This window comes from Orcinus orca, chromosome 8 (assembly GCF_937001465.1).
Source record: "Orcinus orca chromosome 8, mOrcOrc1.1, whole genome shotgun sequence".
Classification (NCBI taxonomy): Eukaryota; Metazoa; Chordata; class Mammalia; order Artiodactyla; family Delphinidae; genus Orcinus; species Orcinus orca.
In genome coordinates this window covers 25,870,217-25,888,688 of record NC_064566.1, presented here as the reverse complement: position 1 = coordinate 25,888,688, position 18,472 = coordinate 25,870,217, and the positions used below count along the sequence as shown (strand labels likewise).

Below are 18,472 nucleotides of genomic sequence, written 5' to 3'. Positions count from 1 at the left end.
ACTGTAAAATGAAGGGGTTGAGAGTGTGGGCTCTGAGTCAGAGTTAGGTTTGAATCTCTGCCATACGTGAGCTGTGAGACCCTGTGTGAGCTCTGCATAGGGTCTCAGTTTCTTTATCTGTAAACTGGGAACATTCTCAATAAGAGAATGCATGTACAATGGCACTGGTCTGTACATAAATGTCCGATAAATGGCCCCATTATTATCATTTGCATGTTAGCCCTTGAGCATCTCCCATTTGGGAAGGCCATGGGTGTGTGTTAACAGAGCTGGGGTGGGTTCACATGGGGCGTCGGGCCCTGTCAGACAGAAGCCCCCTCTTCCTGACAGACCTCCCTGATATCTGCACTCCATCCCTCATCTGTCTCATCTTTCTTCGCAGAGTTGTCCCCCTCTTTCTACCCCTCCTTTCTTTCTCCTGGAGTCCAACTGCCTCCTCAGTGGCCCTCAGAATCCCTGCCGTGTCAGGCAATCCTTCTCGCCCAGTGTCAACGTCAATGCTCCCAGGATGCCGAGAAGGGGAGAAGCCACCTGTTTCAGCCAACCCACCTTCTACACTAATCTTAGCCCCTCCTCCTGGACCATCTCTCAATCATCCCTGCTCCATAAGAATATCTTGTTAACTCCTAAACTCACATTTGCTAATTTCGTCTGCCTTAGCTGCTTGTATCTGAGATCTGTCTGAGACTCCCACTCATAGCTAGCTGATTTTCACAGCGTGCTTAAAGGCACTGACTTCCCTGCATCTGCATCCTCAGGAGTTGGTCCTCATCCCCTCACGAGTCTCTGAAACAAAACTTTATTCAGGAGGTCCTGACTGCGTATGGCTGTCTGCTGGCTGGTCGGGTGGATCTCCAGCCCTCTGAGAGATGACCCTTCCCATGCTGCCTGGCTCGCTCTTTCCTTCTCAAGGCTGCTTGAAAAATGGAGAAAAGCCCAGAGCCCTCCACTGAAGCAGCTACTTTCTCAGTGTAAGAAATCAGACCATGTGGTCATCAACATTGTATCATTTACATTTATTTATTAAGTTTTGTGTGGATTTCAATCATTTGAAATACAATAAAATAGTCACTAGAAGTAAAGACCTGAATAAAAAGGGCCGAGACCTTCATATTTTCTTGGGGATTTGTTTCCCTTACTGTAGTTCTTATACATTCACCTGTGAGAAGTTCCTATGAGCCACTCTGCCTGCTGCAAGCTTTTGAAGAAAAGTGCCCCTAGCTGGGAACCACTGTTCTATTTACACACACACACACACACACACACACCCCTACACCTGTTCCTGACACACCTGTTAGTCCAAAATCAGTGATGCAAACACCCTGCAGGGAGGACAGGGCTCTGGAAGACATTGCCTTTTTCCTTTTCCCTTTGGTACCCAAAGAGCTAAGCAAGTGGCTCCTCGTAGGGACAAGACGTGGGGAATTCCTGCCTGGCTCACAGGGAGTAAATCCGCTCCAAGACCACGAGGTTTCAGTTTGTGCTGGAAGGCACGCATCAGGGAGGGAGAGGCCTGCTGTGGAGATGTGACCTGAGTGAGGTGTGAGGATTGGATATGCAGGTGGGACCGTGTACCACCTTCTCCTTACCTGGGGGAAAGTCACTGACAAAGGACGGTCAGGCTGTTTTGGAAACAAAGCTCCTCATGGATGGACTCTCCTGCATACAGCTCTTCTGACTGTATTCAGCACCAATGTCCTGTCCCACAGCCCCGGGGCTCATCGCAGTGGGCCCCGGGCCATCTTCACGGCCGCTCTCTACAGGCTTAAAAGGTTCGGGACAGTCTCAGGAGTGTTAGGTGCAAAACTCATCAGTCACCTTATAGCAAGTATTTCTGGAGCTCAGCCGTTAGGTCTCTGTAAAGTGTCGTCCACAGATCAGCAGGGTGGGCATCGCCTGGGAGCGTGTTAGGAATGCAGTCTCAGGCCCCAGCCCAGAACTTCCGAATAGGAGTCTGTGATTCAACAGATTCCTCAGGGAATGTCCATCGATATTAAAGGTTGAGAAGTCCTCAAGGAAGTAACACAGGAAGGGAGACGATCCACTCCTCTAGAAGCTCACACATGGTTAGGAAGATATGACTTGTAGATATGAAACCATGGAGCAGAGTGCATGTCTATATCATCGAGCACGTTTTGGAAGAAAACTTGGATACAGAACCCCTAGACCAAGTCCTGCCTCAGCCACTACTTTCACTGAGCCTCAGCTTCCTCATCTGTACAGTGGGAATAATACTTGTCCTGTCTACCTTATAGGTAGATGGTCCTAGGTGGGAAAGCATGATACCCATAAAAAATACTATTGAATGTTATGTACTCTAAGTGCTACAGAGGTGCCGGGATGAGACAGTCTGGGAAGATCCACTGGGGGGCTGAAGGTGGCCTTTTAAAGATATTGGACCATACACTTTACTAAAGCAAGATGGAAAAATGTACATTTTGACCTTTGCACCTCATATAGACTCTAGCCTGAGCTACAGCGAGCTCCCTCTGACCAGCTTTCATCCTGACAATCTGCTCGTGGTCAACTCCACGGGTCTCAAAACACACACTCAGTGCCACTGGGTGTGTTACAAAAGGCACAAAGCAAATAGATGTGGTCTCTGTGGGGAGGCTGACGAGAGCCCTATTGCTGCAAACCTTAACCCTGGTTTGTAGTATATGGAAACGGATTTGTTTGTCATTCTGCATGAAGATGTCTGGACACTGCAAGAGGATGCAGGGGGGGAGGGGGGAGGTAAAGGAAATTAGCATGAGTTCTCAGGTAATCATTTTCCTAGATGATGCTATGAAGCCTTGGCGATGTACTAGATGCTTTCATGCTTTTTCCCCCCATTTAATCCTCACTACGACCCTATCAGACAGATAGGGACAAAAAGGCCCCACTTCACAGATAAGGAAACTGAGGACTCAGGATCTGAATCCAGGTTGGTCTGCTTTCCAAAGCCCATGACCTTAACTGCAAGCTAACCTGCTAAAGTAGTGTGAGAATCTCTGGGCTTCCTAGCGCAGATGAAACAATGTGACTGCTTTTGTTGTGAAACCTGGCTCGCTCTGACTCGCTGACGTTTGCCATGCTCGTCCTGAGCTTCTCCAGAGAAATGCCGTCTTCTGGCAGGAAAAGATAAAAACTGCTGATACAAATGAGTCACTACACTGGCTATAATTAACAGTGATGCAAGAGCCAGATGGTAACCAAGAGGGGCCTCAGGACCTGACTTCTAGGCAGCCCAAACTTTTAGCTGCACTTCAACGCAGAAAAGTCTCTGTTGTGAGCTGCTGTCTGCTCAAGATACATTTTAAATGAAGAAATGAAGCCTGGAATGCGCGCAAGCTCCCAGATAACGGAGTTGAGAGGGGCGGCACCAAATTAATCTCCTTATTTACAACTGAAAAACCATCCACCAGAACCAGAAAGAGAGTTTATAGTTTATAGATAACGTAGATCTTTGCCTTTCACACTCGGCTGCCCTGGAAAGTCTTAAGCAGTTTCCAACCTGCTGAGCTAATTTATAGCAACTACGATTGTAAATTGGGTTGTACTAGGTGTTCAGTTTATACTCTCCTGATTGCAGTGTATAGCAGTGAACTTTTCAAAAAAGACCAGTTATCATTTGCATCTCTCTGCTCTCTTTTGCTGACCTGGAGTAAGCAGTGATGCAATGAGAGCCCGATGAAAATGACTCTGAAAATACAGTTCCCCCCATGCCATCCACGTGGCATGATGACAGCTGAAGGCGGTGCTCTCTGGCTGCTTCTATGACCAGTAATTACCACCTGAGGTTCAACGGAGAGAAATAACGAGTGGTCAGGACCTGGACAGACTTAAGTGGTCATTGATGTCAGCGTCAGCATCTTACCTGTTTAAAAGAGGTTCAACTGTCCTCAAGATTTGTACACAATACAGCTGATAGAATCTTACCACTTTCCTTTTGAATAGACTTTAATTGAGAGCGAAGTGAAAAATGCAGGTTACATTTTTAGTGTTACTTAGTGTTATATGTTGGAAGATCAACACCAAAACAGTGATGCATCTAACATTTATACATTTCCTAACTTTAGTTGTCAAAGAGCAAATCATTATCAGATATATATATTTACACAATAATTTCAAGCAACAGTAAATAATAAACTCCCTCCCTTAAAAAACAGAAACAAAACACACACATACACCCAACCACCTTTAAACAATGGATTTCCTCACACTAGTAAGTCTCATTTTTTTTCACATATACTTGTAGGCCCAAAGTTACTTAAGTTACTAAAGAAAGTCTTATCAGTGGAGATCCCGGACCAGCCCTTATTTTCTTTTAGAGTCACTTTAATTTTTTACAACTTGAAGCCACATAACCAGTGTGGTCTGTATACTCTTAAGGACACCCCAAATGATAAAAATGAATTCCACTTCCTTTGTGTGAGGAGATATGTACATCTCTGAAGATGCATATGATTACAACTCAGAAAAGTCAAAAAGAAACACGAAAACAAAATCTCAGATCCTCAAGCACGGTTTCTTAAGAGCATTGTGCTAATGTTACATTGAATTAACTGAATGATAAAAGATTCTTTTAGATATCTCTGCAGAGGTACTGGTTAGCTCTGATTCTTTTTTCAGCGGCTTGAAATGCTTGAGTTTTAAAAGTTGCCTGGTGGCGCCACATCCTGCTTTCCAGGTTAGCGGCCTGCCTAAGCTCCGGAATGTCGGACGGGACTCACCCCCAGTGCATTGCCCTCTGATTTATTTCTTGCTGTTGCTGTTAGTAAATGGAAACCATGACGAAGTTTACATTAGCAGACACATCCACATGCCCTGGCCTATAAATATTCTATGATGGAAAAAGGTACAATGACTCCATTCCCCGTGAAAATGAGCGTAAAGGGAGAAGGGGCAGGGGGGACCATTACCATCAACGGCTCTTCTTAACAGTGGAAAATCCAGACCAAATGGCAATGGGCTTTTAACTAACTGGACACTGACAGCCACTTCTCCAGAGCCTTATGAGTCAACTAAAAGTCGGCTAAGTAGAGACCAACTCCTCTGGGCAAACCTGGTAGGATCCAGTAGTACAGGCATCTTTCTCAGAAGCTGGATGAAGAAGATCAACCTCCGTTTCCTTCTTAGAGAGGCGAGTGAGGAGGAATGTTAAAGTCAGCTTTGAAAGTAGTTCACACACTGTCCTGCCCAAGACACAGAACGGTGCCTGGCGTGGACCCCTCAAAGCGCCAGCTGGAGTTTGCTTATGTTTCTCTGGTGCATGTTGTGATGGCGGACTAATTCGTCTGACCGGGCAAACTTTTTCTGACAACTGGGCCACCGACAGCTGAAGGGCTTTTCACCTGTTGACACAATGGCCAGTCAGAGACACTTGTGGTGGAGAGATGGGGCGCAAGTTCAAGCATCAAAGGCCCAAATTAAATCATCACGAGACACCCACTCCAGATTCTCTCTAACTCTTTCCCTAAGCTAACAAATCGGGCCCATCTCACAAGCAGCCTTGAAGTGGCAGCACCTCTGGGGCCTTAAGGATGAAAATACTGTGACAATTATAAAGTGTTATTGAGTCAGAAGACTTGGGAAATGGGAGAGAAAGAAGGAGTCTAGTTGATGGAAATGTCTGGGCGATTCATATTTAATCAAGGGGGAAAAACATTTGGTAAAACCCCTGCCATTAGACTGTTTTGTGAACTGTGTCAATGTTTCCCCTTTGCTGTTTAAGGAGGGAATTGAGCTTAATTGGGAGGCAAGGGCCTCAGGATCATCACCCTGGATATTGTTGATTGATAGCCACCCAGTAGCGGAGCTGTGACTGTAGCTTTAATATCTCCGTCTGTATAGATATTCTGGATGGGCTGGGTGTTTTTTAAATAAATCACTGACATCAGTGCACATGGTATTTGCTCCTTTCACCTTAAAGGGTTACTCAGCATAATACCCATTATACAGAAGATTCTAACTGAGGCATGGTTTTGAGATTTTTAACAAGCTTGCCAAAAAATCGAGGCTTCTCCACCTAAGGAGGCCTCAGAAGATCCTCCCAAGACTCATTTTGGAAGATAATCAGCATTTATGAATGCCTAGTACGTGCCGAGCCTTGTGCTGGGATATCACACACACACATATATGCATACACATATATTCAAATATATATATACACACACATATATACATACATATATATTCAAATATATATACATACATATATGCACACACACACACATATACATACACATATATTCAAATATATACATACATACATATATGCACACACATATATACATACATATATATTCAAATATATACATACATACATATACACACACACACACACACATACATATATAATTTCGTGTACTCCTTACAGCAGCCTGTAAGGCCAGCATTATTATCCCCACTCTACGGATGAAGCTGGACCTCTGGTGAGGGCAGACCCAGGCAAGACTTAAATCCAGGTCTGTCTGATTCCAAAGCCCACACACGTTGCTGCATCATACCTCGATGCATTGGACCTCGACATAATGGAAATACAGCCATAGCTTAATCCTAAGTAAAAATGTTGCAGGAGCCTCTTCCCGTACCACCTGGGGATGTTCTCAGGATATGGCTAGTCCCATATTGCGTTCTCTGAGAACTAGTGGATGGGGCAAGCACTGAGAAATGTCCCAGGAGAGGTGCTGTTCCAGGGTCAGAACTGGAGGCCAGTCAAATAGAGCATTAAACAATCTGCTGGTGACATAGGTCACTTTGTACATATACAGATATGCACCGGGCAGGGGGCAGGGTACAAGCGACGATAACTCTTTCCCACCAAGTTATGAGCTCAGGACGAAGGCAAAGAAGTAACACCAAAGGCACGTGAGTAAGGGAATGAGATGCCCATCCCACCAACTCTGGGGCACAGGTGACTTGACTGTCAGTACGTACAGCCTGTTGGGGCTGAGAATCCAGGACTTCACAGGGGCTCATTACCTCCCATTTCCCTCACCTCCTACTCACTGTTCCTCTGCTCTTTCTGATCTGGTTCCTGTCCCCACCCCCACCAACCGCCAGCCATGCTGTCAAAGAACACCTCCTGATGGACAAATCCCAACCTCTCCTCCTGTCAGTCATCATTCTCCTCAGTCTCTCAATGGAATTCAACTCTGCTGACCTTGGGTCTCTTCTTTATTCTCTATCCTCCCTGGGCTGCAAGGTGAACCCAGGCTCTTTCCCCAACAAAGAAGGCAGTGGGTAGGTGGGCTGGGAGAAGACAGAACTGGGTTTGCTACTTACTAGCTTTGGGACTTTAGACAAAGTCATTTTATCACGTGCCTCAGCCTCCTCATCTGTAAAATGGGGATAAAACGTGCCTACCCTCCTCTTCTTCCAAGGATGTTGCGAAGATAAAATGAGATAACCTAAGCATTGGCCCTCCCTCCAAAGCTAGAAAACACACAACAAAGATGGTGCTATTTTCATTATGAATCACACCAGCCTTGTGGAGAAGCAAAAACTTTCAGCAGCCAGTGAATTGATGTCCTATTCTCCTCTCTATTCCAGCACGAAGGAAACAATACCCACGCGCTGATATGGGTCTGGCAGAAACCAGGACTGCTCCTGCAACACTAACTTTTAGCAGAGCAAAGATTCAGTCCTCTGAAAATAGTGTTGTGAAACGCAAACTTTCAGGAAAATAAGTGTTTGGCTTGCTAGAATTTTTGCTGTTTTTCTGTAAGGTTGATTATCCTATCAAATTGAGTTGATAAAAATGTGATGCAACAAATTGGGAACAGCAGGGACCTAGCTTATCTCTTCACTTCATTCTGGACACTCATGAAAAGAGTTCTTTTCACATCTCTTATGCTCTGTGTCCCCCACCCTCATTCCTTCTTAAACAATGTTGTTATTTAAAGATAGCCATGCACTGTGCTTTCTCTCCACTGAATCTAAACCTGCTTAGAACTTTTACACTTGTTTTTTCCAGTCTCTCTCATCACAAGCAACTCCATTCAACAGTAGTTTAAAAAAATAATGAAAAATAAATGTGAAGAAAAGTTTACGCACTTGTTTTACCTGTATGAGTCCTGGTGTGGGTCTTCAGATGGTCAGACCGGGAGAACTTTCGCTGACAAGTTTTACACTGGAATGGTTTCACACCTAAACGGACAGAGAAGGTCTAGCCGTGGCCCTAACCATGTGGGGCAAAGCAAGGCCCACGAGGCCTGCTTCCCGGCGGCCCGAGGAGCCAGGCATCTCCAGCCATGCCTACAGTATCTGCCTCGCCCTCAGATTTCCCCAGTACCCCAGGCCCAGCAGGAACCAGCTGATTCTACACAGTAATCCTTGAAGACCTGTGGTCTTGGGAACAACTACTGCTTAACCACAAATGTCCAGCTTCTCACCAAGTTCTCAGCTGTGTCTGAGACTGAAAAAGTGAATCACACACTACAAATGGGATTTTGCTCTCCACCACCCATGTTCTTTACTGACACTCAGTGTATCAACAGCAAATTGCTAATGGGAATATCATGGCTCTGTGGTTTTCAGGGGAAATATGGGATGTTTCTTTTTCTTTCCATTCTTCTTCTTCTTTTTTTTTTTTCCCTTTAAGGGAAGGTAAACCCCCAGAGATTAGGGGGAAAAAATTATTGGAGAAACTAAACAAACAAATGGCTGACCCTCTCACATCCATATTGAACAATAAAGAGAATCACAAAATCAACCATGACCCGAGGGAACACACTGCCAGCAACGAGAAGGGAGCCTACAAACCTGTGTGTCTCCTTTGGTGTCTTTTGAGCTGGTCTGAACGAGAAAACCTTCGCTCACAGTCCTTGAAGTCACACTGGTATGGCTTCTCACCTTGGGGAAGACACATATTCCGTTTGAAAATGATACTGGAAATGAGGATCTCATTAGAGGCAACTTCTCTTACTGGGACTGAAGGGATCCCAAAATGCTGAAGGCACTTGGGTGGAAGGTTTCAGGGATGGGCTGCCAACCGCAGTGTGAGGTTAAAGACCCGCCTACACATACACTCATGGGCAGGAGGCATAGAAGGGGGTTGCGTGAATAAGGATGCGTTAGAAGTGAATGGAGGGGGTTCGATCCCTGGTTCGGGAAAATCCCACATGCTGCGGAGCAACTAAGCCCGGGCGCCACAACTACTGAGCTCGCGTGCTACAACTACTGAAGCCTGAGCACCTAGAGCCCGTGCTCCGCAACAAGAGAAGCCACGGCAGTGAGAAGCCCGCGTACTGCAACAAAGAGTAGCCCCCACTCGCTGCAGCTAGAGAAAGCCCGCACACAGCAACACAAGACCCAACGCAGCCAAAAATAAATAAATTTTAAAAAAAGAATTGAAGGGAATTCAGGTTCTGGAGTCTGACGCTGGGGTCACATCCAGCTCTTCCACTTAAAGGGCTGGTTGAGGTATCATTTCCTCACTGTGAAATGGAGCCAATAATCCGACAACTTCCAAGGATTTATAAGCAGATTACAACAGACCATCCACATAAGGGTCTTAGTCCAGTGCCTAGCACAGAGACAGTGCTCAAAAAGTACTGGCAGAGAATATTTAAACAAATAATAAACCAAAGCAGTCTTAAGTCCTAGGCTGAGTCTGAGGCAGAATTCTGGGACGGATGTGCCTCGGAGCCAGCCCCGTGAAGTGTTTTATGTTTTATGGCCGGAAGATGTGGTGTTCTCTGCTACTGACTTCCCATTCCTGAGTCAGGCATACACAGCTGCATGGTTGTGAGGTGCTCAAGTTAAACCAGGAGCCAGAGCCTTTAGAGTTTTTGGTATCCCTTTACCCAAGAGAAGTCAGGAGTGGGATTACACAACCTCCTGCCTCAGAACGGCGAAGCCTCACCCCTGTCCTCACTGGAGAAAGTTCAGCCAGATCCTGGGAACTGCGCCCTCTGAATGCACTGAGCGACCCTGGGCCAGCCCACCTTCTTATGAGAATTCTGAGTCACCAGCATTCTGGGATGGAGAGCAAGCCCTCCCAGGGTCAGCTGGCTCTTTCTGTTGCTGGGCAGTGCCTGGTTACCCTTCCAGCCTCATGACCCCCTCTGTTTCCCTGATTAATCTATATTCCTGCTCTACAGAGCTCACCATTCCCCAAAACTGCCTTGTACTTTGCTCACACTAAACATCCTCCATCCCTATCTCTGGATTCCTAACCCATCCAAAACTCTACTGCACGTCCCTCATAAACGCCGCTTCCTCTGCGATGCCTTCTTGGAAACTTCATGCTCACACAGAAAGCCCTTCCTTCCCTCATTACAGAACTTATTACAGAACGTCTAACATGGGGCTGTGTCCAGGTCTAGTTCTGCCGCGAGCTGGAAAATCCTGAGGGCAGGAGCCTTTCCTTAACTTTCTGTTGATATCCAGCCCAGCAACTCAAGCTTCACCTCTTCAACCTGGGAAAAGCAACACTCCTGTTCAGTCTCATGTCTTTTCTCTGCCTTTCTGCTGCTGCTCATCCTTTACTTCCTCTGCCCAACCTTGCCAACCCTTTGATGGTTAACCCAAGCCCTTCCTCCTCCAAGAAACGAACGACGCTCACTCGAGCTAGTCTTCTCAGCACCTCCAGATTCACACACTCTCTGTCCCTTTTCATTTGTGTATGTCTTGGCTCCAAAACAGACCACAGACTCTTTGAGAAGGGGGCCTGTGACTTGGAGTTGAAAGTCATGAGTTTAAGTCCCGCTTCCCTATATCCTACCACCAGATAATTGTGCGTGAGGATTAAATGAAATAATGCATGTAGAGAATTTGGCACATAGGAAGTATTTAATATAAAAATACTTAACATAATAGTCTGTACTATTATTATAAATAAATACAAAAAGATGGCACTCTTTTAAGAAGGGGACTTCAGCGTTGTTAAATACCCCGCCCTTTTTGCGGTACGTGGGCCTCTCCCTGTTGTGGCCTCTCCCGTTGCCGAGCACAGGCTCCGGACGCGCAGGCTCAGCGGCCATGGCTCACGGGCCCAGCCGCTCCGCGGCATGTGGGAATCTTCCCGGACCAGGGCACGAACCCGCATCCCCTGCAACGGCAGGCGGACTCTCAACCACTGCGCCACCAGGGAAGCCCAAGGAAGCGTTTCTTAAAGGTTCCAGCGGGTCTGGGGGTCATGACTATCTTGCCCACTGCCTTCCCTTCCCACAGACATCTAACCCTCACTGTTTTCTAAGTGCCTCTTTCCCATTAAAATTTCTACAACCACATTGCCTTCGATGTATTACATCCGTCTAGGCAGAACTTTACCTTATCATTTTCCTTATAATCTTAACAGATAGTTTTCAAATGATCCCATTTGGGGAAATATGTAAAAATATAACATGCAACCGGTTCTCTCATCTTCAGCTTCAAAGCAAGGGGTTTACTGAGTGCAAACTCAGGTCTATGCCAGAATTGCATCCTCCAGACGCAATGGCTTAGCAAAGACCAATGGTCTAAAGAGATCTGAATGCAGCTCACTTTCTTCTCCAGCTTCTCCGAAGCAAAGTCCACAGTAACAATAAAATAATAATGGTAATCATAACAATGTATCTTCCCTTCTGTCGTGGAAAGAATGGTACCAACTCCCCAGCAGGAAAGCCTGTGCTTTGCCCAGCTTTTCTGTAGGGGAGACCTAGCCACACTCCTATCTAGTGCCCACAAGGCCAGGAGCAGACATTTGTGAAATGGCTGTTCACATTCAAGGCAGCCAACAACAGCACATGGCCAACTCTCTCTTTCCCAGAGGCAGACCCCTTGACCTGTGGGAAAATCCAGTTTTCTTTAAAACATCATCAAAAATCATCATCCCTTTTTTTAAAGATTGAAATCAAAAACTAAACCTACAAGCCATTTTCCCGTTCCTATCTGGTTGGTTATTACTAACCCAAGCAGTTAAGTTCTTCTTTGGACCATCTTTTCCTAAGTCTTATGATGACCTTGCATATCAAGCTCTCAGAATCATCTGATTACCAAGCTCCCAGGCCAGCTCCTCTCCCTTAAGAGATACTAATAGAATTATAAAAGTAACACTATCATCTATTCAGACCTATTAACATAGGAACTGTATGTTTCATATCTCTAACTCCTATAATTCAATTTGATTTTAGAAGTTAATCTAGTCTCAACCATTGTATAAGGTAGGTGAGGTAAGTGAAATTTGAAGAACAGTTAGGTAACTTGCTCACGGTCACACCACCTGGTGGTGAAGCCAGAATTCAAACACAGATTTCTTTAATTCTATGGGATTCTCTCTCCACCTACTCTGCTCTGCCCTTCTTTAATAAAGGATGGACAATCAGGATACAAAATGACCTGGCATCCTTTTCCCATCACCTGGGCCAGATCTTTGAAAGCAGCACCTACTTTCCATCCCAGAAATCACCTGTGTCCCGGCAGCACAGGAGCCAGGAGCAGGGGCTCCTGGGCCACCGCTGCCCAAAGGCCACCAGAGCCAAGGCTGGACAGTGGACGCACTTACCAGTGTGCTTCCGGCTGTGCATCTGTAAGTGAGACAGCTTAAAATATCTCTTATTGCAGCCCGGATAAGCACACATGAAGGGGCGTTTCTCACTGGTCTCAGATGCCGACCGAACAAGAGTCGGGGCTACTCCGGGCACTCGCCGCACGTCCTGCAAGCAGAGTGTAAGAGAAACGGAGGTTTTAAGGCACATGTGAACATTCATGTTGGTCCCAAGGAAAGTGAGCATTGAAGTATTCCCAAAGAAGGGATGGCGGATGTGAGGCCTAAGCCACTCCCCACCACACCCGAGGCGCCCGCAGCAGATATCACTAATGGGTGACAGAGCAGAATATTCTAGAACGCAGTGCTCTAACAGCATCATGGCTATCAACCAGAACGGGGGCTTGAAATAAGGTTTGTTTGGTGCTGTTGATCTGGAGCATCTGGAAAAGAAACGCTGGTGACTGGAAGAGCTCCCCATCCATCCTGTCTCTCAGCTTCTCCTCTTGAGGCAGTGAGGTCTGGAAGTCCAAAGCTCCAGGTTCTATTCTATTCCCTCCCCCTCGGGACACCCAGCCACATGACCTTGGGCCCAATCTGCAATGGGTTGGGAAGTCCTTAGTAGAGAAAAACAAAGGATGTTAAATGAACCCCCAACTGAGCAGACCTTCCACATATGAGTAAATGACAAGGAAGAAGGAGCTCCTGGGATATGGAGGTTCTGTCTGTGAAGGGAGCTGAAACTCCAGGAGGGCCATGGTGTAGCCAATCCTTTACTAGAGACACTCAGAAACACTGTGTCCGCCTTCCATCCACTTCTCGTGTCCATCTCAGGGCATTCTTCTGATCCCCCTTACCTTGTGCGAGTGAGTGTGTGCATGGCCGGTCCTCCATGAAAAGGAGCTACAGGGAAACAGTGAGGCAAAAGCCCCTTAGGCTCCTGGAACCAACGAGTCATAGACAGGAACAGTGGAAGTGCCTGAGGGATCACTGTATCCCTTGTGCTCTCACAGATGTGCAGTCAAGGCCCAAGAGCACGGCCATACTTTGTGTTAAGACCTGGAAACACTTCTGCACTTAACGCACTCCTGCCCTGTGCACTTCCCACACCACCCCCAAGCTCCTGTTTGCATTCCTATTTCACACTGCCTTGCACCGTGAGATCTTTTTGAAGAAAACGTACAGTAGTCTCAGAAGGCGGGCTGGCCCAGGGTCGCTCAGTGCATTCAGAGGGCGCAGTTCCCAGGATCTGGCTGAACTTTCTCCAGTGAGGACAGGGGTGAGGCTTCGCCGTTCTGAGGCAGGAGGTTGTGTAATCCCACTCCTGACTTTGCCTCAAGGCAAAATGTGGCATAAGTTTAAATGGTGAGCCAGCTGTGTCCGATTGGTCTACTCTAGCAGAAAATGAACACCCGACTGGTCTGGAGTGTATCAGAGGCCATGACAGCACGTCTGACAAACTGCGCTTGGTGGAAAGGAAGGCAAAAGGAGCTTTTTACATTTCCTTTAATTCATTCTGAAGGCAGCACACACGGCAATAGGCTATAAATCTGAGTTGTCAATGTCCGTCCTGGTGGAAAAGAGTCTGACGGTACTTGTCTAATTTCCATCTGATTTCCATCATATTTCTGTAACCCTTGCCTTTATTCCCACCATTGGAAGGCCTGAGATGAGGGAGCACGCTGTTCTATCACCATGATGCTTCTGGAAACATTAATCAGGACATCTCAGAGCACTTGCCCCACACATCACGTGAGGACTTGGCCCACACACAATTTGTTTCTAGTGTGCTGACCAGGCCGGTGAAAGTATCTCAGCCGTTCCTCATGTTGCAGACACTGAGTCACATGCCACAGTCACAAACACAAACCCTTGGTAGCTGCGCATGGTTCTGAGCAACGAAAAGAGGCTCCCTGGAGGTGGCCTTCCATCGAGTTTCCTGAATTCTCGGAAAACGTCAGCCTTTTTACTTTACTTTCTTTACTCTCCCTTAGAACTGCACAACACACAAAGTGAACCCTAATGTAAACTATGGACTTCAGTTAATAATGGATCAATATTGGCTCATCATTGTAACAAATGTACCACCAATACAAGATGTTAATAACAGGGGAGACCAAGGGATGGGGTGAGGGGTGGATATGGGAACTCTCTGTACTTTCTGTTTTTCCTTAAACCTAAAAACTGCTCGGAAAAAATGAATTCTATCTTTAAAAGAAAGTCCATGTATAAAACTTAGCACAATGCCTGGCATATAGAAAGTGTCCAGCCACACATGGTGCTGTTATCATTGTTATTGTTATTATTAGCAATGATAGACTCTAACTTTGGGCACTTTACCTTGCAGACCAAGTCTCCTTACGAGTCAAGAGTCCAGGTCATTAATTCAAGCTCATTTACCCCCCCCGATACAAGATGTGCGCGGCCCACCCGGGAGAAGGTGAGTTAGGCAGTGAAGGAGGAAGGGAAGGGGTTCTGCAGGAAGCATCCTGGTCTGAGTCAGGGAGGCGGCCACACCCACACTGGCCTCTGGAGAGGAGGAGGCCCCCAACCTGCCCCAGTGGAAGAGGAGGGGTCCCTGCTGTCACAGGAGCCTACAAGTAGGAACAGACTTGCCAGGGCCAAACGGCCTTCAGCAAGGAAGTGAAAGACTGTTGGGAAGGAAAGAGGCATCTGGGGCCCCTGCATACTCACCTGAATGCCCCTGAAGACGCCGTGGGTGTGTATCCTGTACTGGGCACCACAGAGGATGGGAGTGGTGTGGTTATCACTATCGTACCCCGTGCCGTGGCTGCAAACACAAAGAAGGGAGAGCAAGACTCAGGCTGGTTCACAGGCACCCTTTGGAAACGCACATCTGCAGCGGAAGGAATGTTCTTTAAAAGCTCCTGGGACGATACGGTTGGTTTCTGTCTTCCTCCACTGGGGCTGCTTTGGAAACAGGGCTCTGTGAAAGGCGGGGTTGCTCAATCCTCCGGTCACCCTCACGCTCAGATTCTCAAGGGCACACCACCTGGGTCTATGCCTCTCTCAGACAAGCGGGGGAAAGTCACAGTGCAGGATTTCATCCGCAGCAAATTGTTTACCATCAAAACGGGGCTGACAGCTGTGAGTATCTCAGGAATGAGCAGATGCCTCAAGTTTCACATTGAGTGCAAGGAATTTTTCTCGGCACCTCATGACTCAGTTTTTACCAGATAGCACCAACTAAGTGATGACACTTACAAGAAGAGATGTCACATCCTCAGAAGTGGGGATTACACATCTGTGGCTCTGCTCCACTTAACCCACAGATCAGTTTTCCAGATCAGCTTAACTCTTTGCAGCCAACCCGTACCCTAGGTGGACAATGCATAGGTAATCTTCCTCCTTCCTTCCTCTGACCAGTCCTCTAGTCAGAGCTCAGTTGACCTTGGACTACTATCAAGAGCTGAGGGATGGAGAAGGTTGAAAAGAACACCTTGGAAGGGGTGGATGTTCTGCTCTGAAAGTATTCTCCCCTTCGGGTACAAGCTGATCTCTGTTCTGCAGTTATCTTACTTCCAGATGAGGCAGAGAGAGGGTTCCAGCCCACACGGGCAGCACAGTATAATCGTATCTAGACTCACCACGGGGAGCTTTTATGAAACGCCTCTGTAAAATGGTACAGCTGCTGGCCGTTCCTCAAAAGGTTAGACATAAAGTTATCATATGGCCCAGAAATTCCACTTCTAGGTATATTCCCATAAGAAATGAAGATATATTTCTCCACAAAAACGTGTATACATTGTTTATTGGCGGCATTATTCACAACAGCCAAAAAGTGGAATCAACCCAAACGTCCATTGGCTGATGGTGGATAAAGAAAATATAGTATATTCCTAAAATGGAATACTATTTGACAATAAAAGGAACGAAGTACTGGTACACGACAAGGGACAAACCTTGAAAACATTATGCTAAGAAAAAGAAGTCCGTCACAAAGGACCGCCTGTTGTGTGACTCTTTATAAGAAGCATACAGAACAGGCAAATTTATAGAGACAGAAAGGAGATGGGTGGTTGGTTGCCTAGGACTGAGGATTTTGAGGGGAAATGGAGAGTGACTGGTAAAAATGTCCTCAAATTGTGATACTAGTCATACAACTGTGTGAATATACTAAAACCATTGAACTGTACGCTGCAAATGGGTGAATGGTATAGTATGTGAAATATATAAATCTGCTTAAAAAATTACCTTGGGGGTGGGGGAGGGATAAATTGAGAGACTGAGACTGACATATACACACTACTATATATAAAATGGATAACTAATAAGGACCTACAGTGTAACACAGCGAACTCTTCCCAATTCTCTGTAATGACCTGTATGGGAAAAGAATCTAAAAAAGAGTATATACGTATATGCATAACTGATACAATTTGCTGTACAGCAGAAAGTAACGCAACGTTGTACATCAACTATACTCTAGGGCTTCCCTGGTGGCGCAGTGGTTGAGAGTCCACCTGCCGATGCAGGGGATGCAGGTTCGTGCCCCGGTCCGGGAGGATCCCACATGCCGCGGAGCGGCTGGGCCCGTGAGCCATGGCCGCTGAGCCTGCGCGTCCGGAGCCTGTGCTCCGCAACGGGAGAGGCCACAACAGTGAGAGGCCCGTGAACCGCAAAAAAAATAAAGAATGGTGCTGCCAGATTTTGCCTCAAAGGCTGTGAAGAGATGCTGCCTTTGCTTGGTTTAGCCTTCTGCATGGAGCCAAAACGTGACTTACATGTTTTGTAGGGCTGAGGGATTTTTAGGGACCCGACGATAGAAGTCTGACTTATTTTAAAGTTCCACCATCAAAGAGGAAGAACTTGGAATCTCCTGTCTTGGGAGCTAATCTCTGGATGTTATCTGGATTCCTGGAGCGGGGTGGGGACGGGACATAGGAAACAGACTTCTCTCAGGGTACTTGTCCCAGTAAATGACGTGTTGCACCACTGAAAGGGGATGCCATAATCCTCACAGCCAGATGCAACCAACAAACAAAAGAAGCAACAAGACTGTACCTGCCAAATACGCCACTAGATTCTTCTACCAGGTCCGTGAACAAGAAAACCAGCCAGGTCCCTGCTTATCGGCTCTTGTGTCTCCAAACTCACCAGTGCAATTCCACCCAGTAGAAACCCTGCAACCGCACACTCTTCCCAGCGTGGTCTGCCTAAAACACTGAGTACAACCCGTGGGCATTCAGTATGGTAATAACTCCCTTTGGGTAAGTAAAGGAAAGCAAGTCAGGGGACTCGGAACCATAGATTAATAAAGGCAGAAAAATCATCTACTCTGACCCCCATTCAAAGCTTCTCCAGCTCATCCTCATGAGCTGGACAACAGGATTGGTGACTAGTTTTGAAGGCAGCTCACTCCACTTGGGGAGAGCTCTAATTGTTAGGAAAGGGCTTTCTAAACTGAGCAGAAATCTGCCTCCTCATTTCTGTTTTCTGGAGAACCAGAGAGTATTACTAATTTACAGCCGTCTCTGTGTATCTCCTCCTCTGTATGGTAAACTTGGCCTTGAAGACAGACAGACTGACTTGCTCCCCTCTGTATCCTCTCAACTTTGTGACTGAAGTAAGGTGTGTAGTCCTGAAAAATTCCCAGAGATGGACTGAATCTAACTCCTCTTCCACATGACAATCCTTCAGGTACCTGCAGACAGCTCTCCAGACTACAGAGCGGTGGCTCTCACAACTACGACAATGTGAACTGGCCTCTAATTTCCGTGCTTTCCAGATCATCCTCTTCTTCATCCCCTTCATTTTATGAAGCCCCTCTCAAAGTGTAGGCTTAGGATGGACCCCGGTACCCGTGAACAGTATTTAAATAAGGGACTGAGAAAGGAGGATCCCAAGAGTCTTTAGAGGGACTTCGCCAGTGGCGCAGTGGTTAAGAACCCGCCCGCCAATGCAGGGGACACAGGTTCCATCCCTGGTCCGGGAAGATCCCACATGTCACGGAGCAACTAAGCCCGTGAGCCACAACTACTGAGCCTGCACTCTAAA

At 46.7% G+C, this 18,472-nt stretch overlaps 1 protein-coding gene across 10 annotated transcripts in view; it reads right to left on the bottom strand.

Annotated features, from left to right (window-relative positions):
* Nucleotides 1–3,924: 3,924 nt before the first annotated feature.
* Nucleotides 3,925–18,472, bottom strand: part of WT1 (WT1 transcription factor) — a 49,371-nt gene continuing 34,823 nt past the window's right edge. For 4 of the 10 annotated variants that reach the window (XM_012537433.2, XM_049714228.1, XM_049714233.1 and 1 more), the window contains 5 exons: nt 15,149–15,245; nt 12,473–12,623; nt 8,749–8,838; nt 8,041–8,133; nt 3,925–5,336 (listed from right to left, as the gene is read on the bottom strand). In XM_012537433.2, the coding sequence (XP_012392887.1) occupies nt 5,215–5,336; nt 8,041–8,133; nt 8,749–8,838; nt 12,473–12,623; nt 15,149–15,245 (553 nt within the window). In that variant the 3' untranslated portion in view covers nt 3,925–5,214. The remainder of the gene's footprint in view (nt 5,337–8,040; nt 8,134–8,748; nt 8,839–12,472; nt 12,624–15,148; nt 15,246–18,472) is intronic. The other 6 variants (XM_004263968.2, XM_049714230.1, XM_004263969.1 and 3 more) reach the window with 3 other exon arrangements.